We start from the raw sequence: 25262 nt of genomic DNA, 5'->3' as shown, positions 1-25262 counted from the left end.
ACTTAATTCTCTTTTTACCAGAAATTTAACAGCCAACATGCGACAAGCTCCCATCTCATAGTTTTTACGATGGCGTTTCAGAATATTTCCTTTTCTTTTTATGGAAAACAGATGTACGTTTTTTAGATTAATCTACATTTAATTAGCCATGCAGTGATACATAAGTACACAGGTCCAAGTAAATCACTCAAAAGTCTAGTATGCCCTCTTAGCTCCTTGCCCCTGGGTGGGGGATAGGGCCGTACGTTAATGTTCTTCATCGGACCCTATTCTTGGCCACAGCTGCTGCTGTAGTTGCCTTTAAAACCTTGATCTATAAGGGCAACTTCGTGCTTGACCAAGCACTTTATTCTTCCCCCAGGATAATTTCAACCCAGAAAAATCCAAATTTATGATCCATATAGATCTGTGTAGTGCTTTAGATTGGTTGTTACTTGAACAGGAAATTCAAAACTGAGCAATTTAACCCAACAGATAGGCTATATAGAACTCTATACAAAGAGCCATACCATTAGCTAGCATGGAATTTTTTGCATCTAATTAAATAAATAAAATTGATGCAAATTTGTGAAATTTGCATTATAACATGTATCCTTTATTCAGATGTCTAGCTCAATTGAGAATGAGATTTGAGCACTCAAAGAGAGATGTCAGTGTGCTGTGTGTATTTTTCTTATTACCATGTTTTTGCTGATACTAATAGTACATTTGATTTATTTCCCTCACATTCAGACTCAAGAGCATTTCCAGCCAAGGGTCCATGGATTTGAAATTGGCATGAAGTTGGAAGCTGTTCACCCAATGAAGCCATCAAACATTTGTCCCGCTACAGTCACCAAGAGCCTGGGTCCCTACTACTTTGCCGTCACCACAGACTACCAAGAAGATGTGCCGTCAGTCACTTTTTGTTGCCATAGTGACTCTCCTGGCATTTTCCCAGCAGGATGGTGTTCAAGACATCAAGTTGATTTGTCTGTTCCTGCAAGTAAGTCACCATCTTGCAATGTTTATGTAGTAATTGCAACAATCTAGCTTTGCTTTCATGGGTACACATTTATATTGTTCCCTTTAGTTTTTTGTGTTATTGTTTAGTTTGTGACTGTTGCATAACAGACAAAGTCTTATGACAGACACTTCCCGTATGCTGACACCTCCATTTTATAAGTGGGCACTTAGTCATGGACCCAGCCACATACAAACACTGCAAACTGAACCCCCCCCCCCCCCCCATAAGTGGACACCTCTCCTTAATGAATAGTTTTTCTAATTGCAGAGGAAACCGCTCGAACATACTTGTTTTAGTTGACTGATCACATATACTGGTATTTTGAATTTCAGACTACACTAAAAAGACTTTTGCATGGGACAAATACTTAGCCCTGTGCCGAGCACCATTCGCTCCTGCTCATCTGTTTAGGGTATGTACAAAAACCATGTGAAAATATTAGTCATTGTCACAATCATCATCTTTGGCCTCATCATCATCATCATCTTCGATTCATCATCATAATGTTGTGTATCAATATTGCGGGCACAATTAAGTGCTACATTATTGTGTTTTCCCGGGGGGGGGGGTACTCCCTATAATGGCCTATATGGGGAGGCTCCGCCCCGAAAGGGGTACCTTTTTCAGGTTTCAGGTATATAAAAGGGTAGGGATTTCACGAGTTTAAGTATATGAAAGGGTATGGAAATCTGTCATTTGGCTATATAAAAGGGCCTTCAATTAAAATATTTCAAACAGACGCAATTTATGGTTGTATTATTTTAATTTATTAAGCACTACATAAAAATGACAAGAAAACGTCCACGTCATGTCTCTTAGGTATATGAAAGGGGTACCTTTTTAGTGCAGAATGCACTATTGTGATGGTTTGTTGGGGCTGTCGTCCGCTAAACCCCTAAACCCCTAAGACCCTAAAGCGCTATGGTGTAAACTTTAATAGTCAATTAATTAATTAATATCAATTAATTAATTATTCCTTGTGAAGGGGGTGGGGGTGGGGAGCACCTGAACGTACCCCTAGGTAAAACCCGGAGCACATCTACGTTACTTTCATATGAAGATCTCAAAGGTATATATTTGTTTCAAAAAACCCTTTTGCTCTCCTTGTGGTACTACTCGACGTTCTAGGGCAACGTACTTTACGCTAAACGCATGCGCAGTTTAGTCTACGTTTTTTTGCTGGAACTCGTGAACATCGCTTGTATTGCGTGTTTGTGGTAGGACTCCTGCAGACTTCGTGGCGCCAATTGAAAACCGCAAATTAATTAAATTAGATTTTTAGACTTTCACAGCACTTTCGTAATTAGGAATGCAAAAACTTGCACCGGGATTTTCGGCGTGAACACCTGATAACCAGGAAACAAATATCCTAGCTGTACTGCGTTTTAAAAACCCTTTCGAAAAAGATGTTTTTTGATTAGATTTGTTCTTTAGTTTTTGAGAATCGTCTTTCGTGCAGTTTAAACCGTAACTTAATTAAATTAAACAAATGTCATCGATGTCGCCGTAAAACAAACAAAAAACAAGAGTTTCATGTTACGGCATTTTCAAGGAAAACAAAACTATTTTGTTACAAACGAACAAAAGTGTCATGTTACGTTTGCAAAGATTAACGTAAGGAACAGCTGGGAAAGAATACAAGTAGCCTGTGAACAGTTTTTTCGAAAGTAAAATAAAGCAAATAAACACGAACATATATAAAACATCATACTTTCAATTGTTCCATATTGCATTCTGCACTTACCAAATCATCGAGATTTTTTCAGTTAAAGGTATATGAAAGGGGTACAATTTCTGTCAAAAGTGGTATATAAAAGGGTAAGGGGTTAGAACTTGGGGCAGAGCCTCCCCGTATAAAACTTTTTTGAGTACCCCCCCGGGTGTGTTTTACAACTAAGTGCACTTGATTGACACATGTGCAGATCACTTAGGTGTCCAATTACAGCTATCCAGTTACAAAGTGTAATCTGACAGCTGTAATTGGACACCCACATGATCGAATGCCAATTACATGACAAATAGGTGTGTGCAGAATTGATCAAAATTGAGAAATTTGTTATCTACCATTACATGTCTTGCGTAATTATGTTGGCTATACTTCAAAATAACACTTTGACTTGTTTTTACCCAGAAAACAAAAGCCCATAAATTCAAACCTGGCATGAAGCTAGAAGCAGCTGATTTGGAACAGCCGCAGACCATCCGTGTAGCCACCATAACAAACATCATGGGCCGAATGCTGCAACTGTTCTTTGATGGGCAATCAAAGTTTCAGTTTGTGGATTTTGAAACACCAGACATCTATCCTATTGGTTGGTGTAAAAGGACAGGACACACTCTCCACACGCCATTTGGTGCAAGTAAGTGGTAGTATGTAGTGTAGACTGCAAGCAGGCTCTCTATTCGGGGGCAATATGAATACTTCGCTTGCCACAACTCGCACCTTCCACGCTTGAAGAGAGATTTACATTCTGCCCAAATAGAGAACGTGCTTGCTAAAACGCACAGCTTCGGCGCTTGAAGAGAGATTCACATTGTGCCCGAGTGAGCCTGCTCGCAGGCTATATGTGGTGGTTTTTTTTGCCAGTTCACTAGATCTGCACTTGGTAATTTTTCCATTTAATATGGGGACTCAAGATTTCCTTTTGAATTTAATTGTTGTTGTCCATAGCTTTCATTTTTGAATCAATGTTTAGAATTTTCAGAGCATCAAGACTCGAAAAATATAGCAGCACATTTTCATGTCCACCAGTTAACTTTAGAGAAATGGTTAATGATCAGGTTGTGAATTTTTGAGTGGTGGTTGGCTAAACCTTTAGGAAATGATTGGTGCAAGCAAAATGTATGAATGTAGCCTGGCATGAAGGATTCATAGTGTTATGAGAAGGAGGTGAAAGGTGAATTTCTCCTTGAAATATCAATACAAATGCTACCAAACAGGTCATGAGAATTTATCAAATGACCATGTCTTGATAGTGAAAGCAACTTACGTTGACATGTTGACATAGCATTATTTTCTCTACTTTTTTGTTTCATTTCAGTTCCTTCTGAAGCAGATAGGTAAGTACTTTGTAGAATAAATGTATAATGATTCTTGCAATAGTTACAATATTTTAACTTGCAATTAAAGTCAATTACTTTTCCTTTTATCAAGTGTGACTATCTGCTGGTATTTGTCACACATGCTATGCACTCCTTGTAAAAGTCTTTCTGCTTGGAAATCACTGCTCTACAGGGCTTATGTGACCTTGCAATCTCTTTTGTAGGGCCGGTGTTTAAGTTTAAGATTTGATGTATTATTTTGTTGTCCTCTTCTTCCAAAGATGGCCTGAATTGTCCAAAAGCAAATCTAACTCTTATTGTTGTTGTAGTAGAACCAATCATTGACTTTACTTTTTCCTCCTGTTGTTTCCAGCTCAGCTGAAGATGAAGACAGTTTAGACTTGCCATCATTTCTGGAGGTCATGGGAAGACAGAACCAAGCCCAAACAGGACAGCCTGCAGTGGGTAAGTCTGATCAACTTCTTAGTTAAACTCCTGCCCTCTCCCCTCTCCTGGCAATTTTTTTTTTTACGCCCACTTCAAGATGGCCGCCACTTACGGTCTTCGACTGGTAACTAGTACCGGTTAGCCTGCTATGCACTCCGGTTAGCCTACTATGCACTCTGGTTAGCCTACTATTCACTTCGGTTAGCCTACTATGCACTTCGGTTAGCCTACTATGCACTTCGGTTAGCCTACTATGCACTTTGGTTAGCCTACTATGCACTTCGGTTAGCCTACTATGCACTTTGGTTAGCCTACTATGCACTTTGGTTAGCCTGTTTACAGTTAGCTATCGATATTTGTAAGGGAAACACGATATATAGTTAAAATTTACGAATTCCTGGGAGCCGGCTCCCGGTGGCGTAGCGGTATCACACTCGCTCTTCAGGCAGACGACCCGAGTTCGATTCCACCCCGGGGCACATTGTATTGAACATTTTCCTTTTTCCTCCTTCATAAAATTCGAAAAAAAAAACTAAGTGTCTAAAGTGGGCGTAAAAAAAAAATTCCCCTCTTCTGTCCTCTTCTCTCCTCCCCTTTACTTCCCTCTATTCCTCTCTCCTCCCCTTCCCTTTTCTCCCCTCTCCACCCCTCTATTTCCCTCTCCTCTCCTCCCCTCATTGCGTGTCGTATCATCATTTCTTGCAATATTAGTGGGCACTGAATATGATATTCGCCAGGCTGAGAGATATTTTGCATTTTAATGTGGTTAACAGAATAGCCTGATTTTGTCTGATCTGATTTAATACAATGCTCTTATGGTTTGTCACGCTGTCGTAGAAGAGGAAAGATTGCGTGACAGGCTAAATGTAGATTTGGCTAGAAAGCTGTTTTTGTCACAATCTGCTGTATTAGTTATGAATATTTTGTGACAATAATTTGGTATTTCTTCTTGTTGTAGGGATACTGCCAAGAAAGATGCCTACAGTAAGGTAGGGACCCATTTCCTGTTTAATTATATCCCAGATTTCATAGTTCTGGGCCAACCAGACTTGTAGTAACAAGTGCTTGTGTAAAGTGCAGGGACAAGATACTACAAATCCAGACTGAAGAGTTCTATGGGCACGTAGGTTTCATAGTTCCACTGTCAGGTACCTGGTGGGTAAATAGATGGTGGTGAAATGTTGGGGCTACCTGCCAAACATGTAAGGGGTTACAAACCTTCTATGAAGAGTAGCTTGGACTACGAACAGCCGCTCTTTTCTTTGTCCGTCGAGCGCGAAGAAAAAAAATGCGCGAGAGGAAAATGGCCGCGCGAGATCTAGGGGAAAACGCGCGAAAAAAGAGGTATCCCCCAGATTTCTCACGGCCATTTTTCCACTCGCGTCATTTTTCGCTTCATGCTGGAAAACTTAGAAAAAAAGAGGGACTGCTCCTAGGTTAAGATAGCTACACTCTTACTGTAGTTTTAGTTTATTTGTGTCACAGAATCCGAGGTTAAAGTGCATGTGGTGTGCGTTGCCTGGCTCGTTTGCAGACTTAACCTTCTATACTTTGTGATTACAGCAAAATTGAAAAGGACGACAAGTCACCTGGGGAGGAAAGTGATATCAGTGATGATGATACAGGTCAGTGATCAATGGTTTTTATCTTAATTTTAGTATTAGAGTGGTTTTCAGTTGCGTGTCAAATGTAATTCGCCTTTGCTTTGGTTTTGCTTTACTTCGCTTGGTTTAGAAAACTCGTGCCACTTTCGCAACCAATCAGAAGTAAAACCAAAACTGATCGTGACTCGCTCACGCACGTTTTCCCGCGCTTCGTGCCGGCTACATGTACTTGCTTCGAGTTTTGATTGGTTCACTGGATTGTCTGTGTCCACTCTTATCGGCCAGAGTGATTATTTTGGTTTTGGTTTTACGACACTCAGTAGAAAATCGCTCTAATCGATCGGTACGAAAAACAGAGGTTTTGAATAACTTACCTGACACTAAAATTTACTTGTTTACGTCTAGCGCACTGTATCCAATCGCGACACGAATCTAATAGCTCAATCAACCAATCAGAATTAACGCAGAGCCATGTGTAACAGGTGGCAAGCGCGGGAAAAGACACGCGAACAAATCGTTTTGGAATCTGATTGGTCTTAATTATTATATGTTTGTTTTGATTGGCTAGAGCTCGTAGTAGGCATTTTTAGCCAATAAAAGAGCCGCGAGAAAAAAAAACCCTCAAACTAGAACAAACTGGAGTTGTTTTTCACGGTCAGTCGAAAACGCTAAGTCTGTATTTCGTTATAATGATTATTTTCGAGGACGTGTTTAAATTTGGACAGTATTCGCTAGAAGTGCTTTACAACTTGTGAAATTATACCAAAATTCGCAATTTTCTTGGTCTTACACGTAAGGAGATTGGCACCATAATTGAATTTTCTCATTCTCTGTTTTCGCCAGGCTCGGAACGTTTTTACCACAACAAAAATCAGATTTTCTTTAACAAGAGCTGTTGCTATGGACCACTGCTAGACCCAGACAAGGTGTCACAGCTGCCCGAGGCCACCCCTCCAGGGAAGGTCAGTAGCGTCATACGCACGGGACTGGAGATGGTCGCCAAGGCTGCATTTGATCCTGAAAAGGTGATAGACCTCATGCAGGAGGGATGCGGGGTACGAGTCGTGGTTAAACACAAGGGCAAGATTCTGAAAAAGGTGAGGAAAAAGCAGAGGTGCACCAAGTGCCCATGCATTCGTAATGCCCTAGTTCTGCAAAGTTGTGCCGTACTATGAATAAAGCAAAGATCTAAATGGCCTCATTACGCATGCCAGGCAATTAACTTTTCATTTTCACTTGCTCCATGGGTAGTGGCCCAGGAAAGTCATAGACTAGTCAGTCATCTGCCGACGAAATCGTAAATAAAGTAGACTAAGCAAGGGTGCAATTTCCCCAGGCAAGCTTAATTTAAGAGCTGTTTGTCTAAAAGGCGAGCTAGGACTAAGTTTTTTTGAGGGCCAAATACTGTTTAATGTTTTAAAGGCTTTAGTATCAGAAAACGAACGAATGCGTTTGTTTTTAAGTTTTATCTATTTTTCTTGGCTTTTCCTGAAAGGGAGGCTTTAAACGCGATATTTTCTGTTTGTTCAAATGTCTGAGTCAAACAATTCGGGGCAATTTAAGCCAATTTAAATGTTGAATAACTTTTTGAGGAGCCTTATTCTGTTTTCACGCGTGTGTAAATCCTATCAACAGGCGATCTCGCGAGTGGATTCGCGACCGAAGTTGGAGCGCTACCTTAAGAGATTTTGCAGGCGACTCATCTGTTGCGAGTTCTTCTTGAGCTTAAAGCCCGTACCAACACCATGTCCTGATCAGTGCCAAGCTGATGGTAGGTGCAGTAGTACTTCATGTTAATGTAGCAACAAAATGTGGTTCAGTAGAAGCCCACTTCACTGACACCCGCTTATGACGGACAGTTTTTTTATGTTCAAGCTTCACGCGCGCTTGCACATCAAGGCGCGCGCGAACAGCATTTGTATTGTTTGCATACGACTGCAAATAACGAACGGGTTTTTTTTATTTTTTAAGTTTTTGCTCACCCTGATGAAGGCAGCATTGTAAAACGTCGGTAAAATTTACCGAATCTTCTAGCGTCAATAACAACTTTAATTTTGTCATTTCATTACCTCAAGACGCTACGCAGTTGTTGCCAGTTTTTTATTTGTCCCGACAAAAAGCTCGTATATTTTCCCTTCAATTAACCCTCTTACATTTAACTTTATACTGACACTGGTTATACGGACAACGGACACTTCTGTAACGCGCTTTTTTTAGAGTTAACCTAGCTTTTCGGACACTGGTTATCTACGCACTGTGTATTTTACATTTATCACGATTATCTGCTAATTGTATCCGGCCTGTTAGAAAATTAAAACTTTCTACAGGTTAGATGGCGATTTTATTAGTAACACAGTAGCACAATAGCGTGGCATTTTTATTTGACAAAATTATTTTTTTTTTCTTGCGGTGTTTGATCCTTGTAGACATTGCGAGACATTTGACTATTTGAATGAGCGTTAGGTTTCTTCATTTTGAACTTACCATGTACAGTTTATGTCGATGGATCGGGATGGAACATGTGTTCGTGACGTTTATTTTGAGAGCCCTCCTAATACGGACACCCGGATAAAACGGACACTTTTGCGTGTCCCTTTGTCCCGTTTTCTACTAAACAGAGCATTTACTTCGCCGTAGAATGTTGAGGCGAGTACACTGATGTATTTTCGGGTTTCTACATTTATTTGCGATGTGATTTGTGTGACTTATCCAGAGAAAAGATCATTATATTTGCTAACCATTTCAGCGTAGTTTTATCGTGTTTATACTTGTTTTAAAACGTTTGAATGGTACATGTAAATACTAATGAAACATGTACTGTCCAACATGGAAAATATTTGGTTCAAGTTAAAAATTCCGAAGACTGACTGCCAAATCAGACAAAGCCGTTTTTCAGTTCGAAATGTTTTTTAATTCAATTATTTCTTTAATCGTGGACGTTTTTCGTTTTAATTATTTTTTGCACGGGACCAGGCTGTTAAATTTGAGAAATAATTGGATAGTTTCTTGAATGGAAATTTATACCAGCAATATAATTAACAACAATGTTGCAGTCCATTAGTCTGTTAGCCTACTCTAACAGCTTTTCGCTTGTGCGCCTTGTTCAAAGATTAACTTTACTTTGCTTCTTGCCAAAAAAAATCTATCACGATTGGAATCCAAACGAAAATACTTTAACTTTTTGAGTCAAACAAAAGAAAAACGAGGTGACGTTTATTTCGTCCACTTTGAAAAAAAAAATAAATGTAAATAAACAATCTCTTACTCCATTTAACAAATTATCTGCCGAAAAGGTTTTTAAGTAAAAGGGAAACGATATATAATTTTGTTTTCTGATTGGCAGTTTTTCGCTCTTTTTAATAACAGCTGGAAAATGTAGTTTTTAATTAGAACGAAAATTTCCAACAGAGAAACTGAATCATTTGGCACCCGGTACCTGCTGATCTTGATAAAGAATTCTCGTTAAATATTCATGACGCCGTGACGATGATATCATATTTTACAACTTTGAATTAAGCTAGATCTCCGGGCATCTAATTCAAATGGTGAATCAGTCTATGATGAAAAACGCTGTCAAAAAACTGAGGACTGCGATGTCGAGTGTCTGAACGTCATGTATTGACAGAAATGCTGCCATGTGCTATAAGTAATTTGAATCGTTTTGTTAAGTGTCGAACGTTGGTGACAATTCATGGACGTGTTTCTAACTGTCTGATTTAACTGCTTTTGTGTTTCAGATCAAGGGAATCTTCAAGGTCCGAAGGGGCTCAAAGCCAAACGCTCTCGTGAATACTTTGAAGTCAAGCATCTTGGAGTCGAGAAAAAGAAGCGAGGTCGGAAACGGAAGTCGGAATACCTACTTCCGGGCGACCCAAACAGCGTTGTTACCAGACCCCTGGTGGAAAACGGTATACCTATTGTAGGGGCGTCCTTCAGTGTGGTTCAGGGGCAAAAGATTTCGTCGTCGACAACAGCAGCAACCATTGCTCCCGTTCAGAATGGTACCGTCGTCACTCAAACCCCTGGGACTCCCATAGTGATCCCCCAGGGAGTTTCCTCTGGGGTTTCTACGCCGCCGGCCACCGTTGGAAACGTGGCATTCCAGGTTCCTGCTAATGTAACAGTACCTCGTCCACCCACCTCAGTAAAAACCGTACCAATGCTCGCACCCCAGGGAAAACTTCCCATGGCTCACCCCCACCGGTCCCCTGTGCCAATTAACGCTTTACCTGGAGGAAAACCAGTCATGAAAGAGGTAAATATTGTGTCTTTACTCATTATGTTTCACACAAGACAGTACTGACTAAGATACAAATTCCTCTTACAATACAATGCAATTTTATTGTCCATACGTGGGACGAGGTCTCCCTCAATGTCCGAGCCAGAGGCTCATGTATAAAACGTAGGACTAAAATTAAAATACACTTAAGTATATGCTATTAACGGTCTTGGCGGTCTCTGTGTATTCCATACGGTACTGGTTGGAAGAATTTAATTAGATTTCAGTTATCCTGGATTTGGCTTCGGGCTGGAGGTTAATTTGTCCAGTTGTAGTAACAATCTTCCGTTCCTCACGGTCCCTTGTGGTTCAAAACATAAAATACATTTTCAAAATGGACTTTGAAACATTATGTGATTGACTTTGCGGATCGTTGTATTGGCGATCTTGATTTTATCACGTTGTCGTAAATAAAAAGTAGAGTCTTCGCCAAAAGCAAACATGAGTACACTGGCCAGATCTTGACCCAGGCCTTTCTAGCGAGCCAGCGGCCGCGCTTTTATCGAGAACCAAGAGATAAGTAGTGAAAAAATTGTTCAACATGACACGAGCGTGGGACAAAGAAAAAATCTGAGTCCCCGACGGGAATCGAACCCATGGCCTCCCAGATACCGGTTGGGCGCTCTAACCAACTGAGCTACGAGAGACTCGTTGTGAGCTGGGCCATTTACTAGGTTGATATGTGACACGCGTCCTGCATACTGCTAGGATCAGCAATGTCAAAATCATCAAATGTGTAGAGAATAATAAAGATGGTAGATTTTAAACTCGGTGATAAATAGTGAAGAAATTTACTACAAGATCAAGATAAGTAGTCTGAGTATTAAAGGGATTCTCATTTTTTTTTTTGCCATCTTCAGGGAGTACAAGCTCACAATCCGTCCGGTGGACCTAACATTAACATCGTATCGTTATCTGACGGCTCGAGTCGCATTGTCACCAACATATCAAACCAAAGATTCGCAACAAGTGCCACCAGCTCTGGAACCACCATCACATTTGGACGCGCCCCGCCCAATGTCACCATATCCAACTGCATCCCTCCACCGCTGACCAAGATAGCGACCGAGGCCAGCAGCAGTCACGTGACTACAACTACCAACATGGCGGTCGACCCACCAAATCAACTTCCCATTCACGCCGTGTCCGCGGTACAAACGGCCAGCAGTGTTTCAGGGCCGCCGCCTTTCTCTTCCGGTTCTGTGCACGTGCCTCCTGTTTCCAGGCCCTCGTTTGGCACAGCTCCCGGTGGACAGCTGCCCATGGGCACTGGGTACAGACCGGCGACCAGTCCACCGGTGTTTCCTCGACAAGTATTAGGTGGAAACCCCGGGGGAGTGATTCGTCATCCCGGAGTTCACCCGAATCCCCCTGGGACGTCCTCTGGAGCTCCAATCAAACCTGGTGGTGGAACGCCCCCTCCCCCTCCTCCGCTAGTCCCCAATGCTCGCGTGGTACCTCAAGGAGTAAGGGCACAGGGGATGTACGTCCAAGCTCAGACGAACAGCAGCTCCATGTCACAGCAGCGTCCAGGACTGCATTCCCACCCTCCGTCCTACAGCCCCATAGCAGTTAGGGGTGGGGTTGTAAACCACCACCCTCAAGGCAATGCCCCGCCTCCTCTTAGTAGCTCCTCTGGGATTCCAGGCGGATCTCTTCAGTCTGGTGCAGGAGATAGAGGAGTCATGCAGTCTGGGTCCGCGTCCATGTCACAAAGGCCTATTATGCCAAACTACCAAGGAATCCCTCGATCGATGAACCCTGGTATGCCTCCTCGAAGTGCTCCTCTGAGATTTTCCGGTGTTAGAACACCCCTGGGAAGTGGATATGCACGACATCCTCCTCCCATGCGTCCCCAGGGAGGTAATCCAGTGCGAATGTCTTCCCACCAACAGGTAAGAGACTTACGATCAAGGCTTTGCCACGCATTTGTGTAAGATTTGAATTCACGTCAGAACGTTTTCTTTGAGAAACAAACGAAACAGAAAACTGTTTCCAGAGTCACCCAGGTTGAGGTTAAAGTTAAAAGGGTTCGCCAAATACTATGTTTATATTACGGTGCAAATGTCTTCAGGTCTAAAGCGAAGTTAGTCACTGCTACGAATCATAGCGTTGTATTAGTAAGTGGGAGAGAAAAAGTTCATTCAGAGGCTGTATAGATTTCGAGCAGTTGTGTCAAAAGCCTGAGAGACAAAAATAGCTGATCCGTGAGATAAAATGCATTTACCGTAGTTGAGGGGCTGTTTTATCCCATGGGGCATACATAAAACGGATTCTCGTGTTGGAGACAAGTGTGCGCAAAAAATACGTCGAGTTCATTGAGTGAATTTTGGTGACAATTCATGTTTCGGTTTTTTTTTTTTGCAGAGCTTCAAATTGCGTTTCACAGTTCCTACAGTCTCAGGGACTGTACAGCGAAGTGTAGGATCCAATCCCCCCGCCGTCACCTTCGTGGACTCTGCATCGGTGACGAAATCTCACATCTCACCAACTCCGATCCAACCCAAAACTTCCATCGAACATTTACAGGCTCTGACGAATGCGACCGACAAAGACGCCAAGATGAACGAAGAGCTGAACATGAAGGAAGAAGAAAGAAAGATGGCAGAAGAGAACGAAGAAGACGGAGACGAAGGCAACGAAGAGAAATCCGAATCACCTCCGAAGAGAAACCTGTGGTGGTTGAAAAAGAGGCGGCGTAAACGAGGACGCTTGACATACATCAAATCAAAATACCGTCGAAAGGAGGACGAAGGCGCGCCGAGCACTTCCGAAGTCGCGCCGATGGAGGAGGAGGTCGAACTCGACGATCTTCAAAAGTCGCCTTCGGAAGAAAGGCCGAAGCGAGGCCGACCACCCAAGGGCATAGGGTTTCGGTTCAAAACAGAGAGCTTCTCTAACAGTGATCCAGACTGGGATGAAACTGAAGAGAGAAGAAGAGTGAAACCGGTGGTGAAGAAAAGGAAAGGACGGATGAAGAAAGGTACTATTTTTTTTCTTACCGCTTTTTGCCCAAGAAACCAGCACTGTTATCAGCAACAGTTGTGACAAGTAGTAGTCAGGGTAGGTCAGCGAGCCATCCTCACATCTCCATTTCTGTTTGCAACGCTGAGTATGAACATGTGACTAATGCAAACTCCAGGAGATATTAGTACCAACAGAGAGATTAAACTTCACGTTTGTTTTTCCGCAAACAGGAAAAACCAACTTTCGCCCGACATTTGCATTTTGCCGCTAACACGTTTTTTTTCCCTGATTGATTTATTCAATAATTAAAGAAGAAGTAAACAGAATCAGCAGCTTTCTGACGTTTGCCGTTAGAACCTGGAGCTTTTAAAATCTCTCTAATCATAGATAAAGACATACGCGAGAGGAATGTGTCGCTACGTTGTATTGTGTAAAGTGCATGCTGTGTGAATTTTACCCAGGCTGCTACACGCCTACGCTGCACATGCCCGCTACATGTCTCTCGTGTTTACGGAAAACGATTTTGTCGCTGCTACACACCATGTGTGGTCCAACCTTAAATACTAATTGCTTGTGAGAATGGTTTCTTGAGATGTCAAGGAAGTAACATATCTTTTTGTCCTCAGATTCTAATGAAGTGACATCACCGAAACTCAAGTCCCCAGGCCTGGCCGGGCCATCACAAATTCCCATGATTCCTGGTATGCCTATAATGCGAGACGCTGGGACCAAGGCTCCCTCCAGTTCAACTTCGCCTATGGGTCGGTCGCCCCCAGTTTCCCCGCGAACTATGCAGCGTGTGCATGCACACCACGGACCAGGAATGGCTGGCGATAAACGTATCACCTCCCCCAAGGGTTCTAAAATGATGCGCATGAGCTCTGGGACGGATGCACGAGGTAGGACGACAAAATGAAATGCAGTAAGCAGTAAGCTTTTATCTGAGCGGCAACTTTCAGGTTTCCCGGACGTGTGTACGGCCGGTGAAAAAAAAATAACTTGAAAAATTTGTTCAAACAATCAAGTGCTATCGTTAAAATTGAACGTTAGAATCATCCTCTGTCATATAATAAGTAAATGATGAGACATGGTAAATCCTGACCGCCGAAAAGTAGTTAAAATACGTAAAGTAAGTTAAGTCACTGAATTACTAGAATGTCCACAGCCCTCTATTTTTTCGTGTTTTTCGATCGATGAGCGCGCGGTGAGAACGGCGAGAGAACTGGACGCCAGCGCAAAACGGAAAAAGCAAGAGGGTGGGGGGGCGTCGAGCGAAAAAAATAGAGGGGTCTCTATTTTTCCTTCCCTCGCTTCCCGCCCCCCACCCCCGCGCACTCGAGCTTCGCGCTAACTTCGTCTGCTTTTTTGCGTTGAAAAATCGAGAGGCTGTGGACAGTCTACTGAATTACATGGGTCGAAGAGATTTATTTTAAGGGTAATACGTGTTCCCTTGATCTTTTCAGTGTGTAAGTTATTTTTTTTAACGTGCAATGCTGTAAAAAGCGTGTTATGAACTAAAACGTTTGTTTTCATACCAGGTCATCCCTCTCATTCCGCCTCAAGATACTCGCCTTACCCCTCCCCGACATCAAAGACACCCTACTCCCCCATGGGGCATCGACCCATACGCCCCAAGCCATCATGTGTCGATGTCGGTACCAACACGTCACTTCCGGGCTGTGTGAATGGCCGGTCACCTGACCTTCCCGCCAACCCTGTCACGTGGTCAGTGGAACAGGTGGTGAGATACGTGCGCTCGACGGACTGCATTAATTATGCTAGTATATTCTTGGATCAGGTAAATATATGCAACTTTTAGTTGTCCCGTCTTTGAACTTGGGTCAGGTAGCATCTCTTGCAAAATCTTGCATGATGGCTTGCTATCCTTCAAGAGAACAATAATAAAACAACAGGAACGATGCACCTAGCCCTCAAACCATTAGCAACTGCTACACAAGAGGATCATTAGAATTACAAGAGATGCTACGAAAACCTTGAATTTCGCTGCTTTACATTCAGTGTTTTTTTTTTAAAAAATAGGAAAGCATGTTTGTATGTTTACTCGAGGTCTCGCATGGCCATCGCTGTTAGTCTGTTAACGCTTGAAGGCCATTCCCTTTGCCGAAAGATCCTTCTTGCCAAGGATTACTCAATTCTATCTTGTGATGGGGAAGCAAAGATACAGAAACACTTTGATCCCTTTTTCCTTCGCTCCTGCATTTGTGATCTGTTGATCATCATACGCACAATTATTGCATTTTTATTACTTAAATTATTTTGAAGTGGCATCGCACAACACCTTGAACAACACTGAACGCATTTGATTTGTTCTCGACAGGAAATTGACGGCCAAGCACTGATGCTCTTATCACGTGACTCCCTGATGCAGTTCACTCGCATGAAACTGGGGCCGACATTAAAGATGTGTAGTTATATTGCTCAACTCAAACTTCGGGCGCGTTAACGTTTTCTAGAATATCTACACTGAGCCCTAACAAACATAAAGGCTTGGTCATTTTCTACTTTACATCGATCAAGAAACTTGTGCACTTCCCGTGAAGATTGTGGATGTAATTGTTGTTGTCTTATGGCCCATTTGTAGATATACTCAAATGGAGTCAAAATAGATGGAAGTCAACCTTGCGGCCATTTGGATTTTAACTCAACCATCCACTTTTAAATGGAGGATCGTCGCTTCAAAAGTGACGATTGTAGCCTGGGCATTGTGGAACTAAAAACTGTGCACAGGCTTGTAGAAGTTATTTTCGCAGCTTGTAAGGAATTCATTCTTCTGAAACTATATAGAGGGAACTTGTTCAAGAACACTGGAGATCCTCGATCTAGTAATAGGGTAGGGAGGGTGGGGTGGGGTTTGTAGAAAGATAAAACGAATTAGTACACATCCTAGCTCATAGATACTATTTACATATATCTCAGATCGGATATTAAGTAGATACTTTAATTCTCGTCAATCTATGATATCCTTTGCCAATTTTCAGCGTTCTTGTTAATGTTTATGACACATATATCATTCCCTATATTGACTTTGTAACCTTGAACCCTTGACCGGTGTTCTCGTTTCTCGACCGCTGGTTTAAGGCGACCGAGGCTTTGATATTAAACTTATCAGACTGCATATAGTTTGTTCCGCGTGGGCAAATTTTCGTGAACAATAAATTTATATAGATAGTTAATTAAAATTACAAGGTAACTAAAATAACCCAGGCGTTACAGGCGTCCATCGAACTCAACTCGTCCACTCATACGCCAGATTTACATTTTGATATTTCCAGATGTCCGAAATATTATAGAGTATCGTATTTTAAGTAAAAAAAAAATAGTTTTTGCGGGATTTAATAATTATAAATTAAGAAGTTCCGGACCGTCTTATTCTCGGAAATCGAAGGATAACGAAACTTGAATGACGGAGCAGTCGTAAAAAGATCGATGGACGAACCGGGATGGTCGGAAAGATAATATCTTCGTCTTTACGACGCCCTCCCGAACGGTGCAGTCGGCAAAATTCGTCGATTTCCGAGAATAGGACGTGAGAGTTAATTAATGGTGCAGTAAATCGTGCATACATTAAGATTGAATACATTGTGTGATCTTCCACTGAGTAACATGACATTCTACATTGTAGATAGACCTTTTTGTCAAGTATTAAAAATTATTTTTATGCAACTTGTGTCATAAATGGCGTTGTTTTAAAAAGATCGTCGGGAAACGATGGGTCCTGAAATTGTAAATGGCTCCATTTCCGAATCAGATTTAAATGACCGCTGGATAACACAGAAGAAAGTCGCTGGCTCCTTGTAGCACTTTACACCAAGTTTCTCCTTCGGCTACGAACCCAGGGGGCGGATCCAGGGGGGTGGATTGGGTGGCTAGCCACCCCCCCCCCCCTGATCCACCAGAAAAATGAAAATAAACATATTAAAATAGAAAATAAAAACAAAATAAGGACAATGTCCATCCACCTTTCATAGTCAGGCGGCCGTTTAATGGAGATTTTCGACAGCCTGTTTTACGACCTTCTGGCTTAATGTAACAAAACGTGTGTATAATTTAAAAAAATTAGATTCCTTTTAACTTTCAAGAGTTGTTTTAGCCTTGCTGGAATGATTTTTTTCTTCATTTACATCTTTTTTTAGCGAGTTTTCGTACCGTTTTTTTCGCATCGAAGCGATTTTACAAGCAAGCAAAGTCGCCAAAGTTGTCCCCAGGCCACTTTGCCAATGGCTAAAAAGATGAAAAGAAAGATGGGGCACTAGGCTAGGGAAAATGCCACTAAAATGCTCGAATAGTGCTCAATGCTTTTGCCTCACTAAATTGCTCGAAAAAATGCTAGCATAATGTACAAAAGCCTACACTGCGCGTAGTATAGCAAAGTGCTGCTTTGTATCAAGGGAAGACGCACGAATGATTGAAATGATTAACTTACCTTTGCTTTGAATAATACCATACAGTGACTCTGCGAGAGATATTTAGACTTCTTCAGGACAGTCTCGCTCAACGCAATACTGACCCGAGTGGGGGGCAACAACAGGGAAACAAATGCATTGTTGGAAAGACACTGGAGACGAGGTTTGGTCTCTTGAGCCGACAGTACAATAGCTGACCAGCAATTCAAGATGGCGGACGATCATGGCGGACGGTAAGTTACGACGGTCCACGAATTAGGGGATAAAAACTTTGCTTTTTGAACTTTTCACATACAGTTTGTTAACCCACTTTTTTTGAAAATAACACCAGGTTGAAATATTCATCCTTTCGTTTTAGTTTCCTTAACAAAATCTTTGTTTTCTCTATGGAATCCAGCTGGCAAATTTGCCCTGTCACATCACTTCCCTTTTGCCTGAAGACTAAAAACTTGTGAATAGTACGATTTTTGACATAGCAGAAATTAGTACAGTCGAATTCCTCTTAAGCAAGCATTTACAGAACGGACACTCACTTTTAATTCTCACAAAGGTACAAAACGTGGATAGTTTTATAATTTAATTTTAAGGTAAGTCGGAACAGACACTAGAGGAAGTGTTAAAATCCATCAGGCACGTGATTCTAGTCCTGTCCGGTAAAGGAGGAGTTGGCAAAAGTACTGTTGCGACGCAGATTGCATGGACTCTCTACAACAAGGGAAGAAAGGTAAGCTAAAATGTTGGTTGTTCTCTGTGTTTCACATTTATGGGGCTTGTTTTGAGGGAGAAGGGCCTGGGGCTTGTCATCGAAATTTTTACAGTAGTGGAGGAGGGAAATGATCACATGATGTGTGATTTGAAAGAAACACTGGTCATAGCCAAGGGTTTCCTTCCTTGTAGATCTTAAATTTAATCATCATCATCATCCCATCATCATCATCTTGACCCTTGTTGGATCTAGGGTATCTAGGGAAAGTCTCAATGGGTGCCCTGCCCCTCCCCTACTAATTTCTTTTTTTATCCTTCAAATGTATACATTCATCAAAGGAACAGGACGTACCAAGAGGAATAGTGGTATTTGCTTTCAATAAAAGTTGTGAAATCAGGTGTCTTCAAGAATATATTGTTAGAGCAGACTGACTTAGATCTGTTGTTAATTGTTAATCATTGTGTTTTCTTTGATTGTCCAGGTTGGCATACTGGATGTTGACTTGTGTGGGCCAAGTATTCCAAGAATGATGAATGTGGAGGGAAAAGACATACACCAGTGTTCTGCTGGGTGAGTCATAAAACAAAAGGATAGATCTTCTATTGAAGCCATCATACTTTTGTATCTTGCTATAACAAATTGACTAGGAGTATTTCTGCTCCTCCTGCTGTCATGGATCACTCCTGTCCCCATAATAACCTTTCGATGTTTTTGACTTCCCAGTTTATTAAAAGTGGCCAAAAAATGTTACTTATTTAATGTACTCTCATTAATGTCAGAGCTTGCCTATATTCTTTACAGAGTTTGTATTTTCTAATGCTACATTTTTGCTGATCATTTTCTTAGCTGGGTTCCAGTCTACACAGACAAGGATCAGCGACTTGCTGTTATGTCAATAGGTTTCTTATTGAATAGCAGAGACGATGCTGTGGTGTGGAGAGGACCTAAGAAAAATGGTATTTATTCCCTATATGCTGTTTATTATATCTTTTTGCCTCACCTTATGCATTCAAGGCAAGTTTAGTCAAAGCTAGTTCCACATTAGAGATGCTGCAACTGGCCAGAATTGAGCTTTGTTGGTAGTAAGTAAATGTTATTTTTGTGTCTATATTATGTCCAGTTAAATGCAGATGCTTTTGGAAACATATTTTCAATTGGCTTTTCTGGGCTTTGAATAGAAATGAATAAAATTTAATATGAAAAGATATTTCAGCAATGATTAAAAAACCTCAAAGCGAATTTTGTTTCAGTGGGCCGAAACTTCTGCAATGTGCTTTTAAAAATGCTACAGTGCGTTGCAAACATTTTGGTGTTCCTGAAAACTTTTCTATATATGTAACAAATAATTTGTTATTTTTTGGTAGCAATGATCAAGCAATTTTTATCAGATGTATGCTGGGGTGACCTGGATTACCTGATCATTGACACACCACCAGGTATGGCGGTGATAATATATTTTTTTTTTTTTTTTTTAAAAAAAAAAAAAAAAAAAATAAACAAAATATCAATGTAATTTTAAGGCCCCTTTAATCTACTCATGTGAGAGGTGTGGTGTCCCAGTGGTTGGTGTGCTAGACTCAAGTCCTGGCCAGAGGCCATTGTATTATGTCCATCTTTTTACCCATTTAAGTAAAAATGAATAGCTGCAAAATGTTGGGGATACCATGAAAAAAAAAAGCTGGATGTTATCTGTAATGGAAAAGAATTCTGTCCAGGGCAGATAGCAGTCGTATGATATAATATACATATTATTCTTAGATCTATTTCATTCAATTCTAGGGACATCTGATGAACACATAACAGTAGTGGAAAATCTGCGACATTACAACCCAGATGGAGCAATTCTTGTTACTACTCCTCAGGTATACATATTAATATCATAAATATTAAGGCACTAGTAATATACAGAAGTAACATGTTAGGTTGTTAGACTTGGTTCTTTAAGAACTGCACCAATCTACAAGTTACACTGGGAAAAAAAGCTGAATCTGCATTTGTCATAACAAGAACTTGACCATGCATCTAGATAGTCCCTGTAAAAGTCAGGCAAAAAGAATTGATAATGATTACTGGGTATTTGTGACAATCAAAAGAACAAATTGCAAAATTAACTTGCAAACTTCCTTTCTCTAAATGGTATTCCAAAAAATTTTAAGGGCTAACATTGTCTTGTAATTTCTTCTTCAAACAAATGGTTCTCTGCGGCTTCTGTAGCTCAATGATTAGAACTCTTGACTGGTGTGGAGTAGGACTTGGGTTCAATTCCTGTCAAGGAATCAGAATTTCTTGAACAATTTGACCCATGCTCATGACAAGCTGAATACAGTCATTAACTTGCAATAATTGTTATCATTGATAAATTATTGATACAGGCTACTAAATCTTTTCTAAAAATCAACCAAAATTTTGCTAAGTAATACTCAGCCATTTGTTCAATACTCTTGAGTAACATGAATTATTCCTGTTGTTGTTTTTGTTTAGGGTGTAGCAGTGGATGACGTTAGAAGAGAACTTACATTCTGCCAGAAAACTAAAATCCCAATCTTGGGAGTGGTGGAGAATATGAGTGGATTTGTCTGTCCTCATTGCAGTGTAAGTTCTTTTATGTAATATCAAAGTTTCATACCGATGTGCATTTTCACTGATGCCAACTCTCCATAACAGCCTTCCAGTCAGGTTGTCCTGACCATGTGCCGATCCATTTCACTTTACTCTTATTGAATCCTCATAAGCTACCAGTTTATCAATACCTGTAGTGACCACACATTTGAGGAATAATTAGGTCTGGATGTTTTCACATGCCTGGGTCATTTGCCAGTTGGGTGTGATGTATAATCCAGACACATTGTGGGAGGCACAGGGACCTAATAGTTAGTGCGCTGGACTCCGGATCAAGCGGCCCAGGTTTGAGCCCCCCTGCGGTTGTTCTTAGGCAAGACACTTGACCCTCATTGTGCCTCTCTCCACCAAGATGTATAAATGGGTACCAGCAAATTACTGCTGGGACTAGCATCCCATCAGGGGGGAGTATAAATACTCCTACTGGTAGCCGCTTAATGCTACTGAAGCCAGGATAAGCTCCCAGCCTGATTAGCCACTTGGCTCAAAAGCAGGCTTTACCTTCACCTTTACCCTATTGAATCCTCCCTGAAAAAACCACCTCTTTACAACTGCCAGTTAAGTGGCCATTGTAGTGAGGTTTAACGGGGACACAATTTGCTGTCGATTTGACTGTTAAGGTCAGTCTTTATAGTACCAGTAGCTATCATCGTGCAATAATTCCTCGCGAAGCGAGGCCGAAGGCCGAGCGTAGCGGGGTGTATAATTTTGTCCCTCAAAGGGATCAGGCGGGATGAAATCTCGTGTGGAGTTTACGGTCATATATATTTCTATATATATTTGTGAGCTTGGTGTGTGGCGGAAATGACGTCACACGGCCGCCGCGCGCTGGTGGCCTAATGGTAAGGCGTCGAACTTGAAATCAGATCTTCGGACCTGAGGTCGGGGGTTCGAATCCGGCTAGGGGTTTTTTTTTACTTTTTGTTTTCTTTTTTTTTGTGGGTTTGAATCATGAGCCTTTTATTTTTATCGTTTTTCTTTTCGGATTAAAATAACATTAATTTCCACATAATACTCCCTCAACGCCTATTCAGGCTATAAACCTTTCATCGCCATCAGGGGCGCGCGGGCCGAGGCTTCGAATCCTCCTGCCGTTCGTTCTTCTTTTTTTTTTTACGCCATCAAATAAATGTCCAAAATGCGATTATCCAATAATTTGTCTATGATTTTGAAAATAGCCTGCGCTTCCCAACGCTTTATACCTCTTTACGAACCAGAAAAAGCCACCATCTTTAAAGCGGAGTAGACCCTGGGAACGAGGGTGTCGCGGCCATGCCTGTTGAAATAAAATTTCTAACAAATATATCTTCCTGCCTACTGTGGAAAATTGAATATGTACAATTCAATTAATGTTCAACTTCAAATAATCCACTCCTTATTTATAACACCCCCCCCCCCCCACCCCCCTCCCCAACCCAGAGCTTCGCGAGGCCCTGCGAGTCACGTATTACTAGTATATGTATTTTACTTTTCTTTAGGAATGCACAAATGTGTTTTCAAAAGGAGGAGGCGAAGCCTTAGCAAAGAGCTGTGATGTTCCATTTTTAGGTAAAAGCTAGTACCGTAATGATAAGATTTAGCGGTCTCCTTCCAATCAGCGCCACCTTCCGATTAAGCCCCCCCCCCCTTCGAATGTGTTTTTGTCAATAAGCGCCCCTATTCCAATGAGCTCCCCCATTCTAATAAACCCCTCCATTCTTATAAGCGTCCCTATTCTAATAAGCGCTTTATGTGGATATTCGCCCCTACTGAAGTCATAGACGTTAAATAGATAAACTCATGAACATTCACCGGTACCGTACATGTATATATTTACTGCTAAAATGAACATTTATTTTAAAAGTAACTGAACTTTCAACAATTTGTTACTGTTACAGTTTCTGCTATTAAAGTTTCATTTTGAACATTTGGTTGTTTCTCAAAAAATTAAATAAGCACACTGTCTGGAATAAGTGCCCTCCCTTGAGGTGCCAAAAGTAAATAAGCGCCCCAGGCGCTAAATCAAATCATTACTGTACTTAATAGTTAGTTTGTTGAAATGTGGCAGTCAGTGTGAAACTACAAGGCAAAATGGTTGCATATTTGTGTTGCATTGAAAGGGGAAGGGGACATTGGTAAACTTGAGATCTCCCAGAAGAATCTGAGTTATGACAGTGACTTGACAGCTGCCAATCATTTGTTGTTCATAGTTGGATTTCTTTTGATGTCTTGGTCAAGTTAAGGTGGTACATGGGTTCTGAACTTCCAACTTTGATATCTTTTGTCCCTGGTTTCCACCCAATCCTTAGCAGTTCCTGTTTCTAGTTTGTGCTTTTTCTCTTGCAAAAACACTGACAGTGCAAAAAGTTTTTCCTATTTCTCCTGGTTCCTGCCACCTTGGGAATCTCACTTTCCACTCGCTATGTTCCCACTTCCCATAACTTTTCCAACTCCTTTACTCATGGACAAACCATTCTACATCCTGTCTCCGACTTCTGCATTTAATAGAATATCTTTGTTAAAGAAAAGAAAAACAGCGACAGAAGAACTGCACTGCCTTGGGAATGCCAACAAAAATCTTGCTCCATCATTCTTGTGAACTAGGGAGAACAGATTGTTGGTGAACTAGGCTGAGGGTCTTCCTAAATTACGGAAAATTATTCCTTCTGATATGATGGGCTCAATTTGACATATCAGTCAGTTAAATTCCACAGAGAAAGGCGAGTCCTAGGTATCTTTTGCTTGCTGATTTTTATTTATTTTTGTCTTTTTTATTTGTAGGTTCAATTCCACTGGATCCCAGTTTAACAAAATCCCTGGAAGAGGGCCAGGCGTTTATTGACTTGTTTCCCAACTCACCAACACTAGATGCAGTTAATGTAATCACATCCAAACTGTTAGATATGGAAAGCAGTTGAGAACAATGACTGAAGAAACAAATAGTCAGTTGAATATACTGTGTCCATCCAGCAGCTAAGAGCCCTGTCTCTACTGACAAGCACAAATGAGAAGTTCAAGAGATCAAGAACTGGTTTCTCCTGACAGTGTCAGTCCATTGACCATCAGTCAAGTGGTGAGAACAAAGACAATCATCAAATATTAGATATTGTCTTGATGCAGCACCAAATTCTCAAAACCAACATCTACAAAGATGTGTATGGGAGTTAGTAAGGAAAATTGATATTTTGAGTTTAGGACTAAAAGGGTTTAAGAATAGAGACTGGAGAAGTTTTACTCTGGAAACAAATTAGAAACATTTGTAAGCTGTGTAGGTTAATAAACAAATTTGGATGTCAAAGCTTCTAATTAGTTGGTGGAAGAAAAACTTGTTTGGTGAGAAGTATGTCCACGGAAATTTTTTAAAATAAGAAATATTTTAAAGCAGTTATAATATATTCTGCTTGTCAAAACCAAGAAGGTATTACTTAGCAGCATCTCAATTTGAAAAGATCTCACTGGCATTTACTTAAAACACACATTTATGTAGAATATGCGACTACAAGACCAGTTTCATCTGTGATCTCTCCAGTGGTTGCTGTAATAGATTTGAATCTGGGGTGACCTCATGTAATCATGCATGAAAAGTAAACCTCGATACCAGGTTCCAAATGAGGACAACAATGAAATAACCAACAGAAACAATGATAATCATAAAAAAAATAAATATTTTAAGTAAAGATGAGCAATAAAAGTATATACACTTCAATAAATCCATGTCATCATTTTTAAAATTAAACGTTAATTCAAAATGTTATATAATTTTATTGCTCATCTATCCCTTAAAATGTTTATCAAAATCTTTAGTTATTAGAGGTAATAAATAAAACATAAATATAAATAAAAAATAAAATAAATAACAAAAGTTTGGGACTTGATATTGAGGTATATTTTCCATACATGGTTACAAGAAGTAGCCCCAGATTCAATTTCTTACAAGGCAAACATCTAAAGAGGTCATAGACCAAACTTGTTTTGCAGTTGCATATATCATGTGAATGTGCGTTGAAATTAAATGTAAGTAAGGTCTTTCTTGAGTGAGTTATTTACAAATCATATTTTTGCCTTGACTAAATTAAATGGGCAATAACTGTATGATGGAATAGAAATAAATATAAGTTGTGGCGCTAAAGCTGTCTGTCTGCAACTTACTATGTGAGTAGTAGAATTGCATCAATGGATGGTTGGATGG

At 40.8% G+C, this 25262-nt stretch overlaps 2 protein-coding genes across 2 annotated transcripts in view; both read left to right on the top strand.

The window, feature by feature from the left end:
• LOC144632795 (uncharacterized) overlaps positions 1 to 16176 on the top strand; it is a 28207-nt gene extending 12031 nt beyond the window's left edge. The window contains exons 8-22 of the mRNA XM_078491525.1: positions 733 to 985; positions 1339 to 1418; positions 3138 to 3366; positions 4048 to 4066; positions 4422 to 4513; positions 5454 to 5484; positions 6059 to 6120; positions 6943 to 7196; positions 7735 to 7870; positions 9837 to 10354; positions 11239 to 12273; positions 12746 to 13361; positions 13972 to 14244; positions 14884 to 15143; positions 15684 to 16176. Coding sequence (XP_078347651.1) covers positions 733 to 985; positions 1339 to 1418; positions 3138 to 3366; positions 4048 to 4066; positions 4422 to 4513; positions 5454 to 5484; positions 6059 to 6120; positions 6943 to 7196; positions 7735 to 7870; positions 9837 to 10354; positions 11239 to 12273; positions 12746 to 13361; positions 13972 to 14244; positions 14884 to 15143; positions 15684 to 15809 — 3984 coding nt within the window. The 3' untranslated portion in view covers positions 15810 to 16176. The remainder of the gene's footprint in view (positions 1 to 732; positions 986 to 1338; positions 1419 to 3137; positions 3367 to 4047; positions 4067 to 4421; positions 4514 to 5453; positions 5485 to 6058; positions 6121 to 6942; positions 7197 to 7734; positions 7871 to 9836; positions 10355 to 11238; positions 12274 to 12745; positions 13362 to 13971; positions 14245 to 14883; positions 15144 to 15683) is intronic.
• A 1758-nt stretch (positions 16177 to 17934) lies between these two features.
• On the top strand, positions 17935 to 25202 carry LOC144631990 (cytosolic Fe-S cluster assembly factor NUBP2 homolog). Its single transcript, XM_078490577.1, has 9 exons — positions 17935 to 17989; positions 18357 to 18493; positions 18957 to 19045; positions 19322 to 19431; positions 19840 to 19911; positions 20255 to 20337; positions 20957 to 21067; positions 22573 to 22642; positions 23855 to 25202. The coding sequence occupies exons 1-9, from the start codon at positions 17980 to 17982 to the stop codon at positions 23989 to 23991; spliced, it is 819 nt and encodes a 272-aa protein (XP_078346703.1). The 5' UTR covers positions 17935 to 17979; the 3' UTR covers positions 23992 to 25202.
• The last annotated feature ends 60 nt before the right edge of the window (positions 25203 to 25262 follow it).

This window comes from Oculina patagonica, chromosome 12 (genome assembly GCF_052425735.1).
Source record: "Oculina patagonica isolate OP01 chromosome 12, crgOcupat, whole genome shotgun sequence".
NCBI classification, from domain to species: domain Eukaryota; kingdom Metazoa; phylum Cnidaria; class Anthozoa; order Scleractinia; family Oculinidae; genus Oculina; species Oculina patagonica.
Note: the sequence above shows the minus strand (reverse complement) of the source record. Positions and strands in the feature narration are given on the sequence as shown.

Excerpts from the sequence above, each read along its gene's own strand:
- LOC144631990 (XM_078490577.1), top strand. Across the intron at positions 19,912-20,254 it reads GATCATTGACACACCACCAG|GGACATCTGATGAACACATA; the intron begins GTATGGCGGTGA and ends ATTCAATTCTAG. Across the intron at positions 22,643-23,854 it reads CTGTGATGTTCCATTTTTAG|GTTCAATTCCACTGGATCCC; the intron begins GTAAAAGCTAGT and ends TTTTATTTGTAG.